Source organism: Drosophila santomea, chromosome 3R (assembly GCF_016746245.2).
Source record: "Drosophila santomea strain STO CAGO 1482 chromosome 3R, Prin_Dsan_1.1, whole genome shotgun sequence".
Classification (NCBI taxonomy): Eukaryota; Metazoa; Arthropoda; class Insecta; order Diptera; family Drosophilidae; genus Drosophila; species Drosophila santomea.
The window spans coordinates 3983220-4007201 of NC_053019.2; the positions used below are offsets into that span (position 1 = coordinate 3983220).

At 43.6% G+C, this 23982-nt stretch overlaps 1 protein-coding gene across 1 annotated transcript; it reads right to left on the bottom strand.

Annotated features, from left to right (window-relative positions):
- Nucleotides 1–1382: 1382 nt before the first annotated feature.
- On the bottom strand, nucleotides 1383–23719 carry LOC120452165. Its single transcript, XM_039636269.1, is given in 4 exon segments — nucleotides 1383–1510; nucleotides 23115–23172; nucleotides 23175–23538; nucleotides 23622–23719. Coding segments are annotated over 2 exon segments (141 nt in total). The 5' UTR covers nucleotides 23263–23538; nucleotides 23622–23719; the 3' UTR covers nucleotides 1383–1510; nucleotides 23115–23119.
- Between the last annotated feature and the right edge of the window lie 263 nt (nucleotides 23720–23982).

Below are 23982 nucleotides of genomic sequence, written 5' to 3' on the forward strand. Positions count from 1 at the left end.
AACTAATGCCAAATGCCGACAAAAGATGACGAACCGAAATCCCAAAACAAGAAGAAATAAACCCTTAAATGCCTCATAGAGGCATGGTTCTGATTCTGACACCCGGCCATAGTTTGGGCACCTCCTCCGATCCAATCCGATCCCCATGCCATGCCACCATCTCTGCTCCTCCACCTTTTCTCGTCTGGGCCCGTTAATTGCGTCTAATAAGCAGTTTGGCGCTGTTCTCACAAAACGCCAACGCCACGAGAAGGAGGAGTTGCTTGGCGGAGGAGATGGAGGTGGAGTTGGGCTGACCACTCCGAGATATATACGTATTCGAATACGTATTCGTATGGGCTATGCCCATGATTAAAGTCGTGCTCATTTGAATCTCCATGAGCGGCTGCTGTCCAAGCTAACTGCTGCCAGTTTGCCAGTTTGCCTGCTGGCTCTGCTGCTGCCTGCTAATCTGAAGATCAACACATCGAACAGGGGATTCGGTTCCTCTGGGGAGGGAGGAGTGGTGGGCTGGGTTGGATCGGAATCCTCAGCAAACAGCGGCTTCATAAAACAAATATCGCTTCGTGTACGCTAACTAGTCGCCCTGCCATCGAAATTGCCATCGCCATCGCCATCGTCATCGCCACATCTCCATTGCTGATCTTGGCTTATTGAAAAGTTTTGATTTCTTGCTCAATTCTGTTTCTGGGGGCTTCGAGAACTTTTGTTTTATTGATTTTCGGCTTGGTTTTGCTTGTTGTATTTTTTGCTTTTATTGAAAATCTAATCATGCAATAAATTGGCCAATTGTTTGCGCGAGCAGCTTAGCAGGCCGACAGGCCACCACATCTGCTAACAATGGCTGAATGGTCAACAGATATACTTTTGTCTTGACTGCCTTGCACATGTTTTTTGATTTATAAGCCGTCGAGTGAATTGAATATCCAATCGCAGGTAATTGATAGTTCTCAGCGTTGTAATTAGCATGTGGGAATTTGGGCTGCAATGAGTTGGGGAGTTGGAAGCCAGGTTAAGCTGTTGAACAGTTTATGGTTTTTAATACATGGGTGAATATGTACTGTAAGTACTTAACTTATAGATTTATGTGCGCTAGTTATATAAAATATATTTAACACGTAATATTTGAATTTATTTATAAACATACATATTTCGACATAATAAATAAAAAAATGTTATCCTATTTAGTTCCATCGAACAAATGCAGCAAAAGCAGCTTGGAATAAGCACATATAGCACCGCCTCCCCCTAAAGTAAAATCCATAAGATTTGTTTTCGCCTTCAAGGTTGCTGGTGTGTGGCTTCGATGGATCAGTGAAACCTCTGCCTAAGCCGAGCGACAACTTGTATCTGGGTTATCGCCAAGTACTTTGCATTTCTTTGCCATTTCCAGTTAGCCAGCCCACAGATTCCAGACCCAGCCGAACCAGAGAAATAGTCGCTGCAAAAACCGAAAAGCAGGAAAGGCAAATTCAAACGAAGCCAGAGGAAGACACAATTGATGGCACACCTTGGCACGATAAAAAGGAAAACTCAGTCAGTGCAGAGCAGCAGAAATATTTTATCAAGCCACAGAGAAAAGCAAGCAACAAATTTAAATCACGCCTCGGAAACTCTGGGACTCGGAGCTGAGTCGAGACACACTTCAGAAAAGATGACAAAAACCAGCCACGAGGATGGAGAGGCCTCAATGAAAAACAAGTGCCACGAGGCGGATGGGGCAAAGTAGGGTAGGGCCGAAAGAAAAGCCCCCGAGAAAAAGGAAAATCGCTGCTCAGCGATGCGAACAATATGGCAGGAAGCTGCTGCAGTCATCGTGTCGAGCAAATAAAATAAAAATAATAAACCAATTATGCACTTTGCCGCAACATTGAATGGAAAAAGTTGAGGACTCGGACTTGCTAGGCTTTCGTTGGCTTTGGTTCGCTTTGGTTGGCTTTTTGTGCCCTCGGAACTTTCGTGGTCAGTTGATGGAAGTGTTGGGCCGCGCGGAACATGAAAATTAAATCAACAAAATGTGTAACTAAAAGATGACTACCAAAGATAGTCGCGGGCAAGATAGTTACCCACTCCACTCCGCTGGGCTAATTTAACTAACCAGAGATGAGCCGCAGATTGCATTTGGAGGTTGGGCCTGGGCCGACTCCTCCTTCAAAACTTTGGCAAGTGCACCGTATCTGGATCTGCATGCGGTATATGTATGTTGGCTTGATTTGCCATACACACTTAGTCGTTCGTAGTAGCTTGGCCAACTAGACGGCGCAAATTTGCCAGGGCGGGCGTTACAATCTCGGGTCAATCCGCAAAAGCGGAGGAGGTCACCAGCCGCATTCCCCGTCTCAGTTTCACTCTTTAAAAAGGTTTCACTGCTCGCTGGCAACGATGTTGCTTCTTGCCGGCCGTCTTGGGTTGCTAATGAAGCCCCAGCTCCAACTCCGACTCCGGCTGCCACATCCTCCTCCTAATCTCGTCCCTCTCGTAATCTAGTCGAGCTGCAACGTCGATATTGTTATTGTTGATGAGCCGGAGTCGATAGCCCGAACTGAAGGCCTGACGACAAACATCAGAGGCCAGGTCTTTGTTTATCGTGCACAAAGTGTTTAGTATTTTTCGGCTTGAAGATACGGCGAGGAGTCTCTGTATTCATAGATCAAGTTTGTTATGTCTAGTTGGAAATGGGACACCTTTTGAACTAATTGTTTAAGCCTTGTTATGTATGCCTTTTGTTTTCATACTAATTATAAGTATCGAAAAACTTTATTTTAACCGTAAGGAATGAAATCAGGGAATGGGATATGTTTTATTTATTTTCATGCTCCTTAAATTTGTACTTGCTATAAAATTGTCTTAGGTTTCTTTCTATATTATCTAGTCTTAAACATCATAAAGGAAAGATACGTATTGGTATTGTTTTGTTTTCCATTAAATTTCATAAATACCTATGAGAAAATACTAACTAGTTTCCCTTTCTGAAATGACGCTCCAATTCTAATGATTTATTAAGTAAACACCAACAAAATCCATTTGAAATGCATTTTATTTTTTATCCTTACCCATAGAGTATTTTCCTATTCGTTGCTCTGCAAGTGGATGCTTAATTTTGCCTTCGTGTTTCCAGGTACAAATTATCTGCAACAATGCGATGGGGCATGCCAGCTTTTAGAGGTTGGTAGGATGGTCTACTCTCGGCCCATCTCCCCTTTGGAGCACCATGTAAATATGTGGCTTAAAATTTGTTTTGGGCCTTGGGGTAATTAGTACCCCCGAGGCAGTGCGGCAACAGGTTGATGGTTTCGGGTTGTAGGGCCCTGGGTTTTTCGGCTGGGGCTTGTGCTTAAATATGACATTTGTTGCCGTTTTGTTTGACGTGCACTCGAAATACATACATTGCAAAACGATGGAAACTATTTGCTTAAAGGTGAAAGTTTGTAGGTTGTCGCTTTGCAGATTTTGGTTTCGGCGGCTTGCCGATCACTTTGTCGATGTCGTCGCTTTGTCAAGAGGTAATGGATTTGAGGCGAAACCGAAAGTTATTCATCTTGTGCCAAAGAACCAGCAATTAGAGATGCATTTTCCGGTGGGTGGAGTCTTAAGGGTCTTTAGAGTTATTACAAATATGTTGGGTGGGACTGTCAGAGGTGCAGGCTGCATAGTAAAAAGTTGAGGATGGTTGGGCTTCATGATCGGTGGTTCAGTGATTCAGTGGTTCTTGGGTGTGCATTCATTTCAACAAGGCACTGCATAAATTCAGTGGGAAAACGGCAAAAGTGAAAGCTCATTCCGAATCGAACGTAATGCCTGCATTTCATCTTCATCTGGCTGTGTTTGCAAATGCAAGCGACAAGCAGCGGTTATTGAAATTCAATGTAAATCTATCGCGATATGTCATACAGGCGTAGAAAATGCGCCGACAGGTTCAAGACATCCACATCCACATCCACATCCAGCCTCGATTTACCTGTGCATCTCAACTCAACTCAACCCAGCGCAGCTCAGGTGCTCAAGAGGCGAAAGGCAGCAGAAACCACACGAAGGCATTGTCAGCTCCATCGTCAGTCACATCGAAATTTGGCAAATGCAGTTTGTACACACATATATAAATAAACTGATAGATGCATTTAATTCGAGTCCGCCGAAAAAAACGAATCGAATTGAATCGAATCAAATCGAACTGAGCCGAAACCGTAGCGAAACTAAACGAAACTTTCGAGAGTTGGTTTTTGTGTTTGAGCCGGCTGCTGCAACAGGTTGCACAGTTTGCACAGTTTGCACATTTGGCGCATTGCAAAACTTGTCAAACGCAAAACGCAATCGGTACGAATATCAATCAAATCCGTAAGATAAGCCACGGGCCTCAATCGAAGCCGTTGACAACCGTGGGCAGTCGCCTGGAAGATCGTGGATTCAATAAAGCCACATTTATGGCCATTTATGCATATGAAATTGTCTTAGATCTCCCAACGACAGCTCCACAATCCGGAAGCGATAAATATTTTGTGTCTGTTGTGTCGGGCTACCTATTGGGATTATGGTATGCCCCGTTTTGTTTTACTTTATATTCATTTTGATGTAAAACTGTGACTCAGTTGAGGCGACATCTTCGACATTTATTCGGGTTTTATTTTATTTCCAAGCCATTTCTGTAAAGACTCTTTTGTCTCGCTTTTGGGTCCGAGTCGAGGGAAACTGCGACTGAAGCTATTAAGGTATTTGGGTCAGCATTCGTCTGTGTGGTTTTCTGGTTTCTGTTTCTGTTTCTGTTTCAGCCTACTGCCTCCTTGCCGCACGGAGTTCATCTGCGCAGAGGCTCACGATGGCCCACATAATTAATTATGACAGTTTATTTATTTAATTATTTTGGTAGACTTCAAAGGCCATCCGACGCCGGGGAGCAAGGCTGCTAATTATGTTGTGACTCAGAGGAGGATTAGGTTGGTGTATTAAGAAACCACACTTTCTGGTATTTCCTCACCACAGAAACCTTTACTCCTACTATACAGAAGCTTTTATCCATCCAAACAATCTGTAAATTAAAAAAACAGATTTAATTCCAATTCAATTCAATTCAATTCAATTGATTTACAAATACAATGTATGTACACAAAGTGTCCGCCGATCAAGTGTTGCAATTACTTTGAAAAGTAAAACAACTACCGAGAATCCTTTCCAATAATAACTTCCTTTACCGAATTGACAGCAATTGGGATACTCGTATATGGTGAAGCACCTCGAAATTCGCGCTCGCCAACACCTGAGAATCCTGAAAGTAATTGATATGCCTGCTGCAGCTTTTCCCGCTTCAAAATCTGCGCACCTTCTACGCATAACCCTCAATCTGATCATGTTGAAATGCAAGATATTTCCTTAATGTGCCCGTATAAGCACAGCAACCTCTTCTTTCCGCATAATTGAGTTAGACTTTAAGACGTCCTCTTTAAAAGTAAATCCTGCGAGGTATCAAAAAAAGAATCGACGATAATTATGATGAGTCTGCGGCTCCTGATCGGTCGCTGATCTTTTGATTTTTGCTGGCGAAACAGGCAAAATGAGGGACGGCCGATCGCCGTGAAGCTGTTGATTAATTTTGAAACCGATTCCTGCACCGGAAATGTAAGCGCCCAGCTGAAAAAAGCTGCTAAATGTTAATGCAGCCGGCAGTTTGTATCGAAGAACGTCGATCGGGATCGGGATCGGGTCAATAGAATCACGGGCGAAAAAACTTGCCTCGAAAGCTGTTTGAGCATTATAAATTTTGGTGGACAATGTGAAGTCGTTTCTTCTGCCTTTTGAACAGTGTTTTTGCTCTGGCTAAATTATGAAGTTTGTGATTTGTAATGCGGCCTCGCAAAATATTTTGCTGCCGATTTTTATGGCAATTTTTGTGAAACAATAACGTCAAGTGCTTCGATTTTATATGGCCAGGCGTGAAGATGGTTAAGCATTCTGTTTATGTTACATTTTACGGCCCCAATTTCGCCTTACTCATACCCGAGCCGATTCGATTGCCACTTTTTGGGGACTTTAATGAGCTGCGACGTTTGTCTCATTGACTCCTTCTACTTGGCCTGGCCTAATCTGTTTCCGAACTAATTAGGCTACAAGCGAAAGAGAGCGGAGAAGGCAGATAAAACCGGGCATCCAAAGTTCAGATGCGTTTCACTGGACCTCTGGGCCTGGGTTTCTGCACCGATGTTTTGCGTTTCGTTTCGGTTTTAAGGAGCATTAATTTTAAGCACATTGACCAAAAACAGCGCCAGGTCAGCGGTGGAACAGTGGGATAGGGGAAAGGGAGCAAGGGGGCAAGAGGATCCATGACGATTGCGGTGCGATCCTCACGAAGCCGCCTTCAAAAGCTGTCAAGTTAACAATCCCCACAACACAGTCCCAGTCCCAGTCCCAATCCCAGTCCCAGGTTTCTGTTGTTGTTGGCCTGGCTGTTTCTGTGGCATCTCGACCAGAAACTCCAAGTCCGACTAAAGTTCCAGTTTGCCGCTGCGTCGCTGCTTCTTCTGTCGGTTAATGTCATTATCAAGATCGTTTGCATTTAATCTGCATAAACAAATCAAATAAAGTAAAACCCAGGCCGCGCAAAAGTGGCGCAGCATAGGCAGAAGTTAACTCTGACTTCTTCTCGGACTTCTGGCCTCCGGACTCCCAGCTCATCCCACTCTTCCACACGCTGGGGATAGAAATGGTGTTTTAACTTAAAAATGTCCTGGATTTCACAAGATAACATCTTCAATAACCGTAATTACTCCAAATTAATGTAGATATTACGTGCAATGCTGAAAAATCTTTAAAATCTGTACGAGCTTGGATGGCAACTATTGAGTTTCAGAGGTATTGAGAAGTATTACAACTTTTCTCCCAGTGCATCCGTTCACCAGTTTCGTCCGTCAGTCAACGACGCGTTGGTAATGCGGTAATTGTTGCTGCCTTTGCGATGAGTTGTAGGCCGGGACGACCCAGCTTGCTACGGTGGAGGGTGGAGGGTGGATGGGGGAGGATATCTCGGATTGGCGCTGGATCGGGATGAGGATTGGGATCGGGATCGGGATCGGGATCGGCTTGCGGATCGTCATCAGAAATCGGCAACGCACGCAGCGGCAAATTAAGTAGAACAGCAGTTGGCTGAAGTCGAAGACGACGAGGCTGCTGTTCTGGCTGAAATTCCTGCAGAACTAACAATATGAGGGAGATGTTTTTATATGCGGGAATACCCTGCATCTTCAGTGGGCTTGGGTAAGTCCGGCGACCAGTGGAGTTGAACTAAACTGTAAATCCAAGTACTCCAACTTTGTGATATGAATATTTATATACTTAACTGTAAGTTAAATAATTTAGTAAAAATATCAAACATTTATTATAAGTGTATATGGACTTTCTAAATGTAATGTACTTCAAGTACTTTACGGGGCATTTCAGTCTGAAGATGGGGATCTCTACAGGTCCTCCGCCCGCTTTCTCCCTCCCACTGCCACCACCACCCCCTGCGATTCCCTCGCCCAGAAAGCCAGCACATGAGGACAGGGCCTCGCGATAATGACCACCTATAGAGCACACGCAGCAAGCCGAGGGAGAGACAGGCGGGCGCATGGAAAATCCAGCCAGAAATCGGAAAAGGGCTCGCTGGGACCTGCAACTGCGACTGGAACTGAGGCTCAGACTGAGACTGGAGATGGAGATGGGGAGTGGAACCTGCTCATGCTGAGAACTGCGAGCCGAGAGCTCCGAGTTGGTACTTAGTTAAGGCCTTCTCGCTGATCGTCGCCGGCTGATTTTAGTGACGACCTTTGAGGAGGCGAACACCATGCACCATGCACCACACACCACACTCCATATACCATATACCATATACCATATACCATATAGAAACACAATACACCATACGCATTGGCCGCGCCGTAGCACTTTTCATAATCTTAGAACGGGTCCCAGCAACTCGCTAAAATTGCACGTGAGTTTGGGGCACACACTTACACAGAAAAAAAGGATTGTTTTAAACACCACATGGAATAAAAAGGATTTATTAGCTAATATATATTCAAAGCTCGTCATAAATATTAACTATCCGATGCTTAAGAATTTAACAATTTAGTCTGTATTTAATGTGGAATATAAAATACTACCTTCCCAGTGCACAAAATCAAATACTGGCATTACGATCGAACCACGATCCATGCTGTGTGGCTCACGTTTGCCTCATAAGTTCCTCCGCCACACGGACCCACATCCCAGTCACATGGCAGAATCCAAATCCCAGACGCAGGCGCTCGCTCCCTTCCCCAAGAATCAGCAGCAGGTTAATGAAATGCGTTTTGGCCAGCGTTCCAATGATGTTGTTCTTGGCCCTCTTACAGTTCGACGAGCCATCCTTTGGCTTTATCGCATTCGTTTGCCTTTGAGTTTTTGGCTGGGTTAATGTTTCAATATTGTCGAAAGCCGGGCCAAAGGATGATGATCAATGATTGTTAGCTTAGCGTGTGGCCAAGCTCGGGTAATAAGTTAAAGTCAGCGCAAGGGTAATATTTCTGCGGTCATGCTTAGGATACAAATTGTTTCGGATCGAACGTATTGGCCATACGGGAACGGCAGGTTCAAAAGGTACGAGTATTTGGCCAAAAAGGAAAGCAACGTGAGAGGTCTCGTAGAGGTCGCGAATAGCTTTATTAGTGGTCAGGTGTCCTCGCTGGGAATTTTCCTTAGGTAATTATTCAAAGTCATAAGAATATGATAAACAATACTTTCAAAGGAAAGCTCAAAATACAACTATTTTGACACCTATCATATAGTTTAGATACCTTATTAGCTTTTAATGACCCTTATTTAAAAAAACCATACATAATATTTAAAATTTATATGATTATTGCCATGGAGTTCTAAGCGAAAGTGTTTTCCTGGTAATTAAGCTCTTTGTAGTTTTTAGGGAAACCGAAATTAATAAACCACTTTCCCCCTTTTGAAATACTACTCCAAGTTCCCTCCCACAAAACCAAAACCAATTCCTGGAAGCGAATGCCTTCGGCTGCCACACTACCATATCCTGCCTATCTATGACTCATCAGCACCAAGCAAGACCAAATTCCCACTTCAGGCCCAAATACGAACGAATCTCTGCCTGCGGGCAATCTGTCAACTGACGTCGGACGATCTAGACAACATTGGCCCGGCCAAAAAAGCGAAATAAGAAAAGCGAATCACAAACTACAACTCAACTGGGCAGCCGAGAAGTGGTGATATCGGAGCTCGGAGCGTGAAGTTCGAAGTGGGAAGTGTGGAAGGAGCCGGAGCTCGGGGCGATTTACACCGCGTTACGCGTCCAACTCGGCGACTCGGATAGTTGGATAGTCTTGTCTGGTGACGATGAACTGCAAAGTGGGATTGGGATTGGGATTGTGATTGGGATTGGGATTGGTACCCTGGGCTGACTTCTGCTTCTGTTCGCGCTTGGCGCTTTTGCTGTTTTGGCTGTTTGCTCTGCTCGCGGCTATCAATTGCCCAAAAACGTTGCACAAATTGAAACGTTTGACTATATTTGGGTCAGCTAAAGTGATCGCATTAACAAGTCAATAGGAGTCCAGCATCCTTTTAGGGCATTGCACGTCAGCTAGTCAGGATGGTGGCCACTGGCCGTACTGTCTCTCTATCTATACCCACTCCTTGGCTCTTTGGATGTGGATCTGGACGATGTCGCCGTGGTCGGGGTGTTGACACAAGCAGATTGATGTGTACTGGTTTCCCCCACACTGGCCAACTGGTCAAGCCCAGAGGTGAGCTCAGCGTGAGAACTGGGATGGTTGGATGGGTGTGGGCCCAAGGGAGCTGCCCTCAAAATCCTGTCCAAGATGACTGCATCTCGGACGGAGAGAGTTCGCTGAAAGGGAGTTGGTCCGAGGTGCACTTGATTAAATTAGAAGATTATGAATGCGGACAGCGATGCTAATTGGATGTCTTGCGGTTGGGATTATAGTGTTTGCTAGTGAATATCTTAGCTCAAACTAAACTGCCAGTTTTAAACGCATTAGTGCAACAGAAATAGTTTGTCTATAAGTTAATGTGTACTGCTACTCGTATAAACATGGGTAATTTAAGAGTTGTGCCAAGTAATGAAACCTTGCAACCTGCTAGATCATAATTCAGGATTCCTCGCACCAAACCCCCATATTAAATATGTGGAATCTTGGCGAGAAAAGCTGGCCGGCGATGTAACCTTTAAGCCGTTTAATCTGACAAAGGAAATAAATAAAAGAATTAACATTTATTTTCAAGTACGCACACAAGTATGCGCCCACCTCCTGACCCTCTGTCCCTCTGCCCCTCCCCCTCAATTCCTTCGTGCCACCGCCAAGATGACGGCGAGATGAACCGCCAGCAGAACAGCCAACCGAAAACGCAGATACACCGACACACTGCGGCAGAAAGAGCCATGTCCGAAGCATTTTTGAAACATGCGAATTGCTTGTACGTGACACGCAACTGCAAAAGAAACAACCGGCCACAAGGAGAGGATAGGATTCGGGTTCTGAATCGGCATCGTCGTCGGGATGTGGATGTGGCTGTAGATGTGGATGTGCATGTGGATGTGCATGTGGATCAGAGGATGCAGCAGGCACTGGCACCCAAGACGAGGCCGTAAAAACAGACGAAGACGGCCATGTCCAGTCAACCACTTAGCCATGAAAGCGGTAACTACATGCAACAGATGAAGCATGCGCTGGGGCATGCAGCATCATCGGCAGCAGCAGCCTGGTCAAAAGCAAAAAGCCAGGCCGAGCCCCAGCCTGGCCAAGGTGAAGGTAAAAAGGTAGGCCCAAATGCAAAGGCAATGGCAATGGCAAAGGCAAAAGGTAATGTACTTGGAATGTGGTCGAGCTGCAGCAAGGAGCAGAAGCCACGGCAGACGCGGCACGTCGCCTTGGATCACACAGAGTGAACTGCGTCGGAAACAATGAGCACAGTGGGTGAAGTGAGGTTTCGAATGGAATTTTTGGTAAGAAATATTGATAAATAGTAAGCCACCTGTTTCGGAAAAAAAAAACAATTAAACACCACACAATTCCCTCTATTTCGTGTCTAATTATATATAGTGGATTACTTTCATTACGTTCTGTGGTACGTTTTACCACCCTGATTATGCGACGCATCCCACTGTGCAGAGATGCTCAATGAAATTTATTTGGTGATGGTTGAGCGAAGCGTGAAGTTGACTGCCGCAGAAGCCCCGCCAAACCAGACGCTCGAACACAAAGGAGACTCCTCCTTGCAGATCCCTTGTCCTCCACTCCTTCGATGAACTCCTCCGCCCCCTTAGATTGCCCCATTCGCGATCATTTTAATCGCACAAATAATATGCCACGGTCTTAGCCAGAGTTTGCCTTGTCTCTCGAGCGGCGAGTAAAAATAAGTAAATACGAAATAATCGTTATGTGTGTTCCATATGCATTCCGGAAAAACGTTTTTATTTAGATTAACACAGACTTCCAATATACCCTTTAAAGCTATGGGTACTTGGTTTAATACTTTTAAAAATGCCCTTCTTTGGAGCACAAAGTTTCTAGTGCTATACCAAAGGATGCGTGGAAATAGGCATTCATCAAAATTGTCAAAAATAACAGCAGTTTATACGGCAACATAGAACCTATATACCCTACCTGATTTCTGCGATCAGAAAAGAGGGCGAGAGAGCTCCCACCTTATCGCCCAGTTGAGATCAGAAAGTGTGTGACCGAGACTTTGACTTGGACTCAGGGATAAAAGTACGAGAATATGTACGATTATATGGGACTGCTTTGCATTTCTCGGGAATTTCTTTCGCCGGTCAACCTGTGCGCTCCAAAACAAGGGACCGTTGACCCCAATCGTCCTCTCTTTCACTTTGACACTTGTCTTGTGCGTCGGCGGTGATCCCAAGAAAATTACGCTAATTTCGCGATCCACTTACGTATTGAATGCCTTCGCTGGACGACGACTCCAACTCGGACTTGGTTGGGCCAGCATCTGGGATAATCGGCAGAGTTGAAAAGGCAATTACATGGCCTCAGACGAGTCGATTGTGGTGCTCCAATTTTCCTCCAATTTAATTGGCCTTTACACCAAACGCTTCTGCAGCAGGAGCAGCACGTCGCTCGAATCACTCAAATGTCACCATAAATTCCGCGCATGCGCACACATTGGTATGCCTATTTTTGGGATCTCTCTTCTTTCACTTGATCTTTCCCAGCGCTGTGTGCCGCTCTTGTTACCACATATACATCCACATCCTCAGTGCCACGTCTGGTGATCTTTTGTTACCACTTTACCATGTGGCCAGGCAACTGTTTTGCGGGTTGGCGCTTACAAGATGCCTATTTTGGGAGTGGCGCCATTTTATGTGCACCACTTCCACCGCCGGCTCTCATTTACGCCGCCCCAAAATGTGGACAAGTGTGAATATCCAATTAGTGGGCTTCTGCCACAAATGGTCAGCGGACTCCCAAGTGGGTGGCAGCCAAGCATCAGACTGCCGCAAATGAAATCCGTTTGAAAAGGCTAAATTACATCGTCTTTTTTTGAGTTATGAATACATCAAAGGTACTTTGTCATACAAAAATCCAATTTTTTTTAGGAATTGCTTAACAAAATATTTAAAAAACGCAACGACTATATTAAACAAAGTAAATTAAATAAGGCAAAATATGAATTATTAAAAAATAATGGACTGGTAATTAGATGTTATATAATTATCGCTTAGTTGGTCCACACCCAAATACGACGAGACTTGTGCCGGAAAGCAGGGGTCGAAATGCCTTGACTGATATCCCTTGAGCTGGACATTAATTGGTCAAAATGAAAATGGAAAAATTAAGACCCAGTCCCAAAAAATCCTTTACCCACCACGAATTCCATATTGGCTTTTCAACTCACTATTTATGCACCGCAACCAGCTACAGTTTAAGTCAAAACAAGAGAGAACGCTATAGTCGAGTTCCCCGACTATCTGATACCCGTTACTCAGCTAGTGGATGTGCGAAGAAGAAATTTCAACACTGACAGTTTTTGGCGGTTTGTCGGCGTTAGAGTGGGCGTGGCAAAAAGTTTTTTGGCAAATCGATAGAAATTTACAAGACTAATACAAAAATGAAAAAATATCAAAACATTTTTCAAAAGTGTGGGCGTGGCAGCTTTGGGCGGTTTGTGGGCGTTAGAGTGGGCGTGGCAGCATGATTCGACAAACTTGCGCTGCGTCTATGTCCCTGGAGTCTGTATGCTTAGTCTCAACTTTCTAGCTTTTGTAATGCCTGAGATCTCGACGTTCATACGGACGGACAGACGGACGGACAGACGGACATGGCCAGATCGACTCGACTATTGATCCTGATCAAGAATATATATACTTTACAAACTTTTCAACGAATCTAGTATACCCTTTTACTCTACGAGTAACGGGTATAATTACGCTTATTAGTGGCAATCAAATCGACGCTGCTTGAGTTCAGTATGGATCTCTATCAATCACCAAGTCGAAAGAGGCTGAGAGACAGAAACCGACCTAGAGACAGGGACACACATCTCGAACACGCCTCCGACCAAAGGAGTGCGATTATATCATACAAATTAATAGAGGAGTGCGGGACAGGAGGAGATATGACTCGATTGGACACGTACCGCTGGCAATCATGTTTGGCAACGACAACGGCAACGGCAATAGTTGCAGTGGCAATGGGAGAGGAGAATCGAAAGTAGACCCAACAAATTTGCACGCACCAAATGCAGGTGCAAAAACTATGCGAGCCTATTAATTAGATCATCGGGCTTATGGCTTATGGGCATGCCTGCGCCATATATCTTGTTCCCGACGTCATCATAACGCTAACTATAAGCGGCACAAAAACGGAACCCGCATCATCATCGTCGGACTCGTCCAGATCCCCGCCATTCACGAGCTGCGCAGTGGACAACGTTTGATCTTTTGCCAGCAACGTGTACCCGAATCCCAACATGCACTTCAGCCCAAAGTCGCCGCACCAAACCCTGAGATGGGACCACTTGCACCATGTGGCGCCTGGCTGGAGACGGCCAAAACGACGGCGTTAGATGGCGCCTGCTCGGACCACTAACCGAACCGATTCGTTAATACCAAATGCGCTTAGAAGGTGGCTGCAAAGCTGCTTCACATACTGCTTATACCTCGCCTCACATCCATATCATATCTCTATTTTTGGGGCCGACTAATTGAGTGATCTATTCAGTTCAGCAGATGTACCTGCACGAAGATGATCGGTTTATTTATGATAGTTTAATGACAGCAAATTATAAAAACTGTATTCATTAATATATAATTTAAATATTTAAGTTTTCGCCACAGGACATTACCTTGTTGCGGTATATGAAATTTGTACTATGTTTTTACTTCCACCATGGATATGTACTATTTTGCTAATATTTGTTTTAAAAGGTATTCTACTACCTCTCACTATCTATAAATCTATTTGTAACGTTTTGATACTACGAATAGTTTAAAATAGTAGAGATTGTGGTTTCTAATTGAATTCCTGCTGCGACTAGACGATAAACCAACACAAAATAATGTGATCGTGGTGGAGTAATTATTTTGCCTAGGGAAATCGGCTAGACCCCCTCGTCCATTTACCACATCAACAGATGGCAAATCCTTGCTAAGAATACACAAAATAAAGTAAAAGCTTTGGGTGAATAGACATTTAATTAATCTTCGCAGAGAGCTGGAACTTTGGTATTTGTAAATTGCATTGCCAACTCTATTTACAAGGCTGCCAAGAGGCATAAATTCGAAGTTTATGAGCTCAAAGATTTATAGTGCACAAATTATAGGAGCTTAAAACAAGTAACCATAGCAATCCAAATAAATTTGTTTGTAAATACAAAAGTTTATAGGATTTAAGCTGCTAACAATTGTTTGTTAATTTAATTAGCTTAAGTATATAGATGTTATCGCTAGCTTATGGCTTTTTTTTGTGCAATACTTAACCCACAACTATGCTTACAAAATAAGTGTATAATTCCTTTCCTTTTCCACTGTCATTACGGGCAACAAAATGCGAATTATTCAGCTGGAATCGTCATTAAATGGAAATCGGTTAATAGCATTAAAATATTTCGGTGTATTTCAAACAGAATATACCAAAAGGAGGAGTGGGATGCCAGTAGTGAGTGTAAAGGAGGACAAGACGTTATACTGACGAACGCTTCATGTTTGTATCTCGCAGATTTCCAATTTCGAGGCCCGAGATTTCCAATTGATATTTGTCTGCCAAAGCCGGCGACTGGGGAAATCTCCCAGGCCCAGACGCTCGGCTCATAAATTGATAAAATAATATTTACACAAAGTAAACGCATTGAAAACAGTTTAAACAATAATCGGTAAGCGGCGATCAATAAATGCAAAGAGCAACGGATGGCTCTCCATCTCCAGCCAGCTCCTTCTGCCTCCTCCAGCCATATTCACATCTTGCCATCTTGCAGTCATCTTTCTCTTGGCAGCGGCAACTTCTCACGCAGTTGTGTGGAATTTTTATACCCGTTACTCGTAGAGTACAAGGGTATACTAGATTCGTTGAAAAGTATGTAACAGGCAGAAGGAAGCGTTTCCGACCATATAAAGTATATATATTCTTGATCAGGATCAATAGTCGAGTCGATCTGGCCATGTCCGTCTGTCCGTCCGTATGAACGTCGAGATCTCAGGAACTACAAAAGCTAGAAAGTTAAGATTAAGCATACAGACTCCAGAGACATAGAAGCAGCGCAAGTTTGTCCATTCATGTTGCCACGCCCACTGTAACGCCCACAAACCGCCCAAAACTGCCACGCCCACACTTTTAAAAAATGTTTTGATATATTTTCATTTCTTATTGGTCGTGTAAATTTCTATCGATTTGCCAAAAAACTTTTTGCCACGCCCATTCTAACGCCCCAAAGCTGCCACGCCCACACTTTTGAAAAATGTTTTGATATTTTTTCATTTTTTTATTGGTCTTGTAAATTTCTATCGATTTGCAAAAAAACTTTTTGCCCCGCCCACTCTAACACCCACAAGCCGCCAAAAACTGTCAGTGTTGAAGACTCTCCTTCGAACTTTTTCTAGCTGAGTAACGGGTATCAGATAGTCGAGGAACTCGACTGTAGCATTCTCTCTTGTTTTTGCCTTGACTCATTTAAGTTTTTCTTAATTTTTCTCCTCGACAAAACCGGCGAACGCACCGCGTTCGTCGATATTTACTTCTGGTTAGCTTCTGCGTCGTTTTTCGAAAGTTCAACGTCTACAAATCTTTCAAGAAATCAACCAATGATTCTCCTCCCCGGCTTAGTCTTTCACCTACTACTTTGCGTGGAAAGAACTGAAATCGAAGTTGCATTCACTCAGAGAAACATTGATAATAGGTTTAAGTGTATTAATTTAGTAACTTCTTAGGCCAAGGGAGATAGTAATATATGGTACTATGGTCTGCAGTTTTTCTAATTATGAATTTGTTATCATAATTATAATTGTAATTGTATCAGATTTTTTTCGATTATTCCGAATTATTTACTAAAATTCAAGTCTTTTTTTTCTGATGCTAATTAATTTTTCATAATTTAATGTTTTTTAAGACCCAGTTTATGTATGTATAGCTTTGCTTTTTCACTTAATTTTCTTAAATATTTCTTTAAAAGAATTAAAAGTGGATTGTATAGCTTTTTCACGTTATTACACCCTTTCTACTTACAACGATTTTTTAAGAATTAAACTCAAAAAAAAAGCCTATAAAACGCTCTAGGTTGTATTGATTTCTGGAAGTGTTTTCAGTCGCCTCAACCTGTCCCTCTTGGACAAGCTTGTGTTTTAATTACACGCAATGTTGTTGCAGGGCCAAGACCATTGGCCGTTGGCCAGAAGTTCCTCAAACTCTCTGTCGGGGCTCCTCCGCTCCACCAGAGATGCACTTGCACTTGCCGTCGTTGTTGTCATCTTCTCCTCGAGTGTTGTCCCTCCTTCTTTGCGTTTAGCAATTAGAGTCCGATGAAGCGTATTCCTTATTTTTATGCATTATCGACTTAGTGCCATCAGGGAGGTTGCGGGTGTGCGATGCCAGTAAATCTCAGAAGGGCCTCGCTCTCAGGCGCTTAAGATTGCAGTTGACTGTGGTGAGTCGCTCTTTCCGGTTACCGCCAAAAGCTGATCGCAAGCATTGATCACTTGCACGCCAGTTGCGTTCTTAACAAAGGCGAACTACAGTAGACTGCCGGTAACTAGAACTGCCTGATTTAGTTTAGTTTTAGAAGTAGACTCTGTGACACTGGCTATTATCCGGAACAATGGTAACATTGGATGTAATCTTTCCACACTGGTCACACTGCATGGTATTAATCAAGCTGCTGGATGACTTAAAGGATAACAAGAAGAAAGGGATAATAAACAAAACTCAAGGCAGTCGTTCGGTTGCCAATTGATCAAAAGATCAACGTTTCCAACTTTTTAAAGGTTTGAGGTACAGATGCCCGACTGTATTTACGCGAAAAATAAAAAGAACTGAAACTTGTTGACATTATTGTCGTTAATTTTAACTGGCATTGCCGGTCAAGCCGCCAATGGCAATGGCAAAAGTCAATGCTGGGGCTTGTAAATCCTATAAACAAATGAAAGACAAACACAAGTCCGAGACGAGACAAAGCCTATCAGCCGGAGGAGTGAAGACCCGGATCGGTTCGGCTCGGTCTGGATTGGATCCTTCTGAGCCGCTCACCCGTTGTCTGGGCAAATGTTAATTTTGTCTTTTGCCAGTTAAGCGTGTCGATTTTTTAATTAGTCGCATCGTCGTCCAAGTGATTTATGGTCCAGCATAGCTGGCCCAGCCGAGCAGCCAGTCGAGCAGCCACATTCTGCACTTTGAAGAATTGGCTAAGCTAATAGGCGCTAAGGAGAAGGCGCTGAAGGAGTTGGAGTCGCAGATGATAAAGTTTAAGATGGAGAGATGGATATGACCGTGGGGCTGAGCAAAAGGTGCTGCTGGCGGGTTATGAGAGAATGTGATGTCGCTTATGGAATTTCAGCATAACCGCCTGCTCTGTTGATATAGTCAACGCGCTTTTATGGCCGAAAGCTGGAAGTTAAGAGCCCAATGCCAACAGCTAACAGCCAACAGCGAGCAAGTGCAGGTCCGGGTAATGAGCTGACATTGAACATGTTGGGCATGTTAGAATTTGCCGCTTGATGGCAGCTCAGAAATAAGCCATATCTTGTGCGATTTATGCCTCAAGTTAGTGGGGTCAACTATGCGTGAGTCGCCAATTAAAAAATGCGGCGCACTAAAAAAAGTGTCCTTACCATGTTTTATCCAGAGATCTGCTGGGTAAAATACATTTTAAGAGCTGGAAGTTATAAAACTTGTGAAGCATCAATAGGTTTTCTCAAATTAAAAAATTGCCATTCTAGTGCAAAGGTTGTAGAGTAATCTGTTCCCAGATTTAGATAAAGAAAGACATCCAACAACGGCCTCCGTTTTAGTGAGGCCAAAAACACAGTGTTTTAATTAAGCCTAACAAAATTCTGGTCATTCCAAAGTGAAACAAGCACAGCAGGAGTTCCAGCCAGTGGATCATGTTCGAAAACATAACTCCATCGCATAGCACCCAAGCTCAAAGCTCGCAAAAAGAATCCGCAAATCAGAGCTCCTAACCATATTTGCCAAACTTAACGATTGCATCAACATTTCTGCGCTCACTCGTTATAGTTTTCGTCGGGGGTCTTATGACATTGTCTTGTCCGCGGAATGCTTTAAATGCACTCACGCAGTCGGTAGAGCGATTTTAATTCAGTGAAAACCATTTGATGGAATTTCGACAGGGAATTTGAAATGACCAAACACCTTCTGGCTCCATCTTAACACATCGTAAACTACCCGCCGAGAAACTAGTCGCTACATAAATCAAACTGCAGCTGCTGAACCCGGGCCAAGACCTTTACTCTCACTTTTCCCCGTTCCAGCTGATTCAGCTGATCCATCCGAAGAAAAGGCGGAAACAAGAAGCGCGGGCGTATCTAAACATGTCCGGCATTAATATGCAAATCGATGGACCCATCATAAAACGAAGTAGAAAACACACCAAAACATCTTCGATATGTGTCACTGTGTCGATGTGCGTGAGTGTGTGCGTCCGACTTGGCTAACAAAGTGGCAAAGGCCAGTTCCGGGATGCAAGAAGCCTCTTAGAGGAAGGTGCGTGATGGTAGTAAAATACAATTAAGCTTGGTGAAAATCTTTAGAAAGCATGGGAGGAATTCTGCTTACAACATAACTGGTAGGCGACTTTCATAGCATGCAGATTATCTATTGGATTTTTGCTTATGTTAAGTTTGTGGAAATTACAATCGAAGCTGAGAAAAAATGTTGTATAACCATCAAGAAAGAAATGATTTAAAGAGAAATCTTTAGATAAACATATAAAAATGCAGGTATGTTATTATATTAAATATTAAGAAGAAGTCAACAATTAAACAATTTTGTCTGCTATCACGCTATCATCTCTACACAGTCCCCTGCCAGCAGTCGAAATACAAAACGAAAAGCAAAGCGGACCGACCGGACCGGACCAAGCCAAACCGAACTGCCCCGTCAGCGACAGCATCTTAAGCTCATTTGTCACATAAAAATCATATATGTAATTTGCTTGACATCCAAAAGTGGACACCGAACGTCACGCGCCGGTGCAGCAAACGCCTCCATATTGGTGTAGGCTTTTGGCCAAGAGAAAGGTTCGGGATGCGGAGGCTGGAGCGTTGAGGAGCTGGGAGCTGGGAGCTGGGAGCATGGAGCAGGGAGCAGGGAGCTGAATGCTGGGAGCGTTCACGGCGATGATGGCATCCAGAGGCATCCAGCTTCAAACTCAGCGGCGCATGCGTTTTGGTGTCTCGTCGAGTAAGCGTTTCCTTAAATTAGCTGCACTTTTGAGGCACCATTATGTGCCGCTCGCCCAGGCACTTGATGTGGTGTCGTTGTGGACTTGGACTCGCTCCTGAGAGCCGTCATCTTCGTCATCATGGCCATTTTTGGGTGGGCATTAAGTGCCGGGCTCTCTGATGGAGTGTTGATGCCAGCCGAGGTCAGTTGGTAAGAAATTTATAGCCTCGCAATGTTTGCATGATGCATGGGGCAGCAATACCCCAGCATTTAGGTGGGCGCAATTGAGTTGGATCATAAAGTGCCACAAAAGGGAAATTACCAAGAGCCATCTCATGGCTAGCTTTCTGTCAAGAGCAATTTACGAAGCAGATGGAATGAGAATATTTCGGGTAAGAATCAAGCATATTAATCAGTTTCGGGGTGCTCTCAGATCGGTATGCCATATATCGAGTGGGAGTTCCCAAACTAACGCCAGAATGCATCGGTACGAGATACAAATTTACGACAGAATTGTGTAGCCTTTTGCTGCAATAGAATTTTTAAATTAAATATTTTTACCTTCCCAAATCATTTGAGCTTAAGAACTTAATTTTATGAATTTCGACAGTAATAAGATTAGAGATATGCTCAATCAATTATCCATCTATTTTCCACTTGACCGGCAACTTGCAACTGTGGCCAGCTTCCTTGCTGCACCTGGGAGAGTGAGGATGAAGAAAAACCAACTCTTACTCTCTCGCATCCGGTTCCCAGCGAGGGGAATACCTTCGGTAGAACCGTTTAAGCAATCCATTTAAACAACTCGACACTTCAAAGCGAAGCTGCTGAATGTCTATCTGCGCTAAATGGAAAAGCCCTCAACGGCTTAGGCAAACATTTGCAATTACAATTTTAGCATATAATTGCAAACATGATAAACACTTTTATCTGCGGCTGCTGTTCACTCTCGGTTCTCCACAGCAATGGCAATCCGGCAAACCGACAAACCGACTATGCGATTCAATGCAATGCCATGTAATGCGAGGCCACGTCGAGGCAAACCTGGTCGGCCTGCACTCGGGCCACTTGGGCCACTCGGGCCAGAAGCAGGACAGGAGCGAGACCAGGACCAGTCTGGCCACAACTCACGCAGCACAAGCAGCACCAGTAGCAGGTTAGCCCGAGCTGCCAAGAAGAAGCGTGTCGCCAATTCGTGAGGTTTACCTAGAAAAATGTCGCGACAATTGTGCCCGCAAAAAGGAAAACCAAAGTGAACGAACAAAAGACAAACGACAGTAGTAGCCATTCAGAGATGAGCTCCTGGCTAGAACTAGAAGTGGGATCGCACATAGAGAATCGCAGTAAAAAAATTTAAAACTTTTTTTTGTTCATCTTATATGTGAAATTATCATTTTTGAATTGTATTTTATCACCTAAACTGAAGTTGAACTTATCTACCTATTTAAAGCAGATAATCTTTGAAAAATGAAATGATTAATAAATGTAAAATAACACTTTTTGTTTTTCATAGCTTTGCTTGAATACATTTCATGACCGTGCTCCAGCCAGCTACTTTTAGCGGCTCCGTCAGCGATGGAACGGCTTTGGAGCTAGCAGAGTATGCAATTGAAATTGAAGAATTACGCGAAGAATGTCAGCGAACATAGTAAATGTTGTACACATGGCCCAGCCCGCTGGCAGTGGATCCCGATCTGGCCAGAGGGTCGCATATATTATGGCCGGTTTTCAGGACGGGATGGGGATGGGGCTCATTCTCCCAGATATATAAGTGCTCGCAGTGCGGGGAACTGTCACTGGCAGTTAAGTGATCTACAGCTGATCGGAGGAGTCGTAAAACGAGTGGTTAGCAGGAGTGGTAGTAGCTGGAGCATCCCCCGCCATCAGTTGTTGCCTTGATTCTGTGGCGGCATCTAAATGAACTAAAGATCAACTGGGTTTTAGTAGCCTTAGCCTCATTACGAATGGAAATGATGATGGACAATAATGACGCGACAACAGGAAGTCCAAGTCGTCGCTGCAATGCCGACGACAAGTCGTCAACTTTGCTCGATTCCTCCCCATTTTGCCGCTCCATAGGATTGCGATTCAACTGAATGAAAAGTCCCAGTCGGACGCGAACTCAAACTGGAACTGGGCTAGTGCATCGTTAAATTGATTTGTGTGTGATCCGATCCGCACAACTAGTTTCCGATGCCTGAGAAAGCTCTGCTGTTCTGCCGGCCACAAAAACGAAATAGCTTCTGTTACAATATTTGTTTGAATATTTCAGAAATGCCACTTAAATGCCAGACTTCAGTTTCAGCACCGCGCTTCCGTTTATGGTAAGTTCTTGGTCTTATCATTGTCATAAGAGAGTTGTAAAGAATCCGGCCAATGTTAATGAGATGGGAATAAATCAAGTTTTATGGCACTGAAAGGCAGACCTGTACAAGCAATGCCCCTTGCCATCCGGCAAATGAAGGAACAAATTTACGACAATTCGAAAATTGGCAGCCGTGGAGAACGGTTTAATTCTATTGCCAGGATTGTCATATTTTCGACAGGCCGACAATGGGAAAATGCAGCCAACACCCGCAACTTTCGGGCGCTGGTACCGTTTTCGACCAGTTTGCCCTGTCCGCCTGGCAATAGAAATTAAAGTTAACAAATTTCCGACAATGTTTGGACATTTTTGCAACAAAACGCCAACAAAAAGCCAGAACAAAGCTGCAACAGCCGATGATGCCGAGTACCGTAATTGTGGCTCTTTCGGGTTCTTTGTCCGCATTCAAAGTTGTCAGATAAATGGGGAACAGCCAGGAGAGAGCGAGTGCACAAGCGGGAAGAGGTAAGTACACTTAAAACAATATCTATGCCTCAGAAGTCTTGATGAAAAAAGGAAGCCTTGGATCCTATGGTGCTCTGCAATACTTGCAATCTTTTTTTACTAGTCTATATTCATATTCGCGTAATAAAAAATTATTAATAATAATATCCTATCATTTTAACTTTCAATGGGATCTACACGCCCACAGTAATTACGCTTTAGCAGATCCGAGGAAGCTAATCGGTAGACTTAAAACTTAATGGATAAGGTAATAGGGTGTAAAGTTTTATAAAATTGTGTTTAAATAAAAGGATTGTTAAAGAGTAATATGTGTTTAAAGTAATATTGTGATTAGACTAATACTTTGTGTATATTAATATAAGCAATTGCTATTTACAATTTCAACTAACCATTTCTAAAAATGTTCTGAGTGCAGTCCTATTAAAGATCGCTTAGCTGACAATGCAACCCTAGGTAGCCGTTCCAGCTTCCTTCCATCAGCCAACGCAGACGCCCCAAAGGCCTAATAGTTGCCGCCAACTTCCAATTGCCAAACATTTCTGGCCCGTCCACTCCTTGCCCTTCTTTTCTTCGCGGATTTCTTTGGGATTCCGCGGATTGCAGGAGGAGTCTTTGGCTTCGAGCTGCGAATGTGTGTAGAGTTAAGTTGTCGTCGCCGTTGTTCGATGAATCGTGATTTTGTCAATTGGGGCTCAAATTTTTTGTGCTCGGGTTCCTTTGTGAATGTGGAAATGTGGCACATTGGCGTGGTACTGGGAATCGTAGCTTGGGTGTGGGAAAGGCAATTAGAGCGATGGAAAGTGCCGTCTAGTTCTAAATCGAATGGGAACAGAGCATAAGGAATCCACTTACAAATGCACCATTCTCCATATAAGATGTACAGTTCTTAGTATTACCTTAGTATTAATATTTGGTAAATGATTCATCAAAACTTATACCCGTTACCTGTACCCCAAAAGAGTATACTAAAAGTATGTAACAGGTGGAAGAAGCGATTCCGACCATATATAGCATTAATATATTTTGGATCAGATTCACTTGACGAGTGGAAACTATAACAACTAGAACTCTAGTTGTCTGATTGTCCGCCATACTCCATAATATGACCTATGGGAAGGAAAGCGCGAAAACATGTTCTATATGCACTGAGAGCCATGAAACTGTTACCTAAAATGAGTAAAACTTGCATTTTTACAACTACTTAAACCTGACACACGAAAAACAATCGACAAAATCGTGGCCGACTGTTGGTTTAAG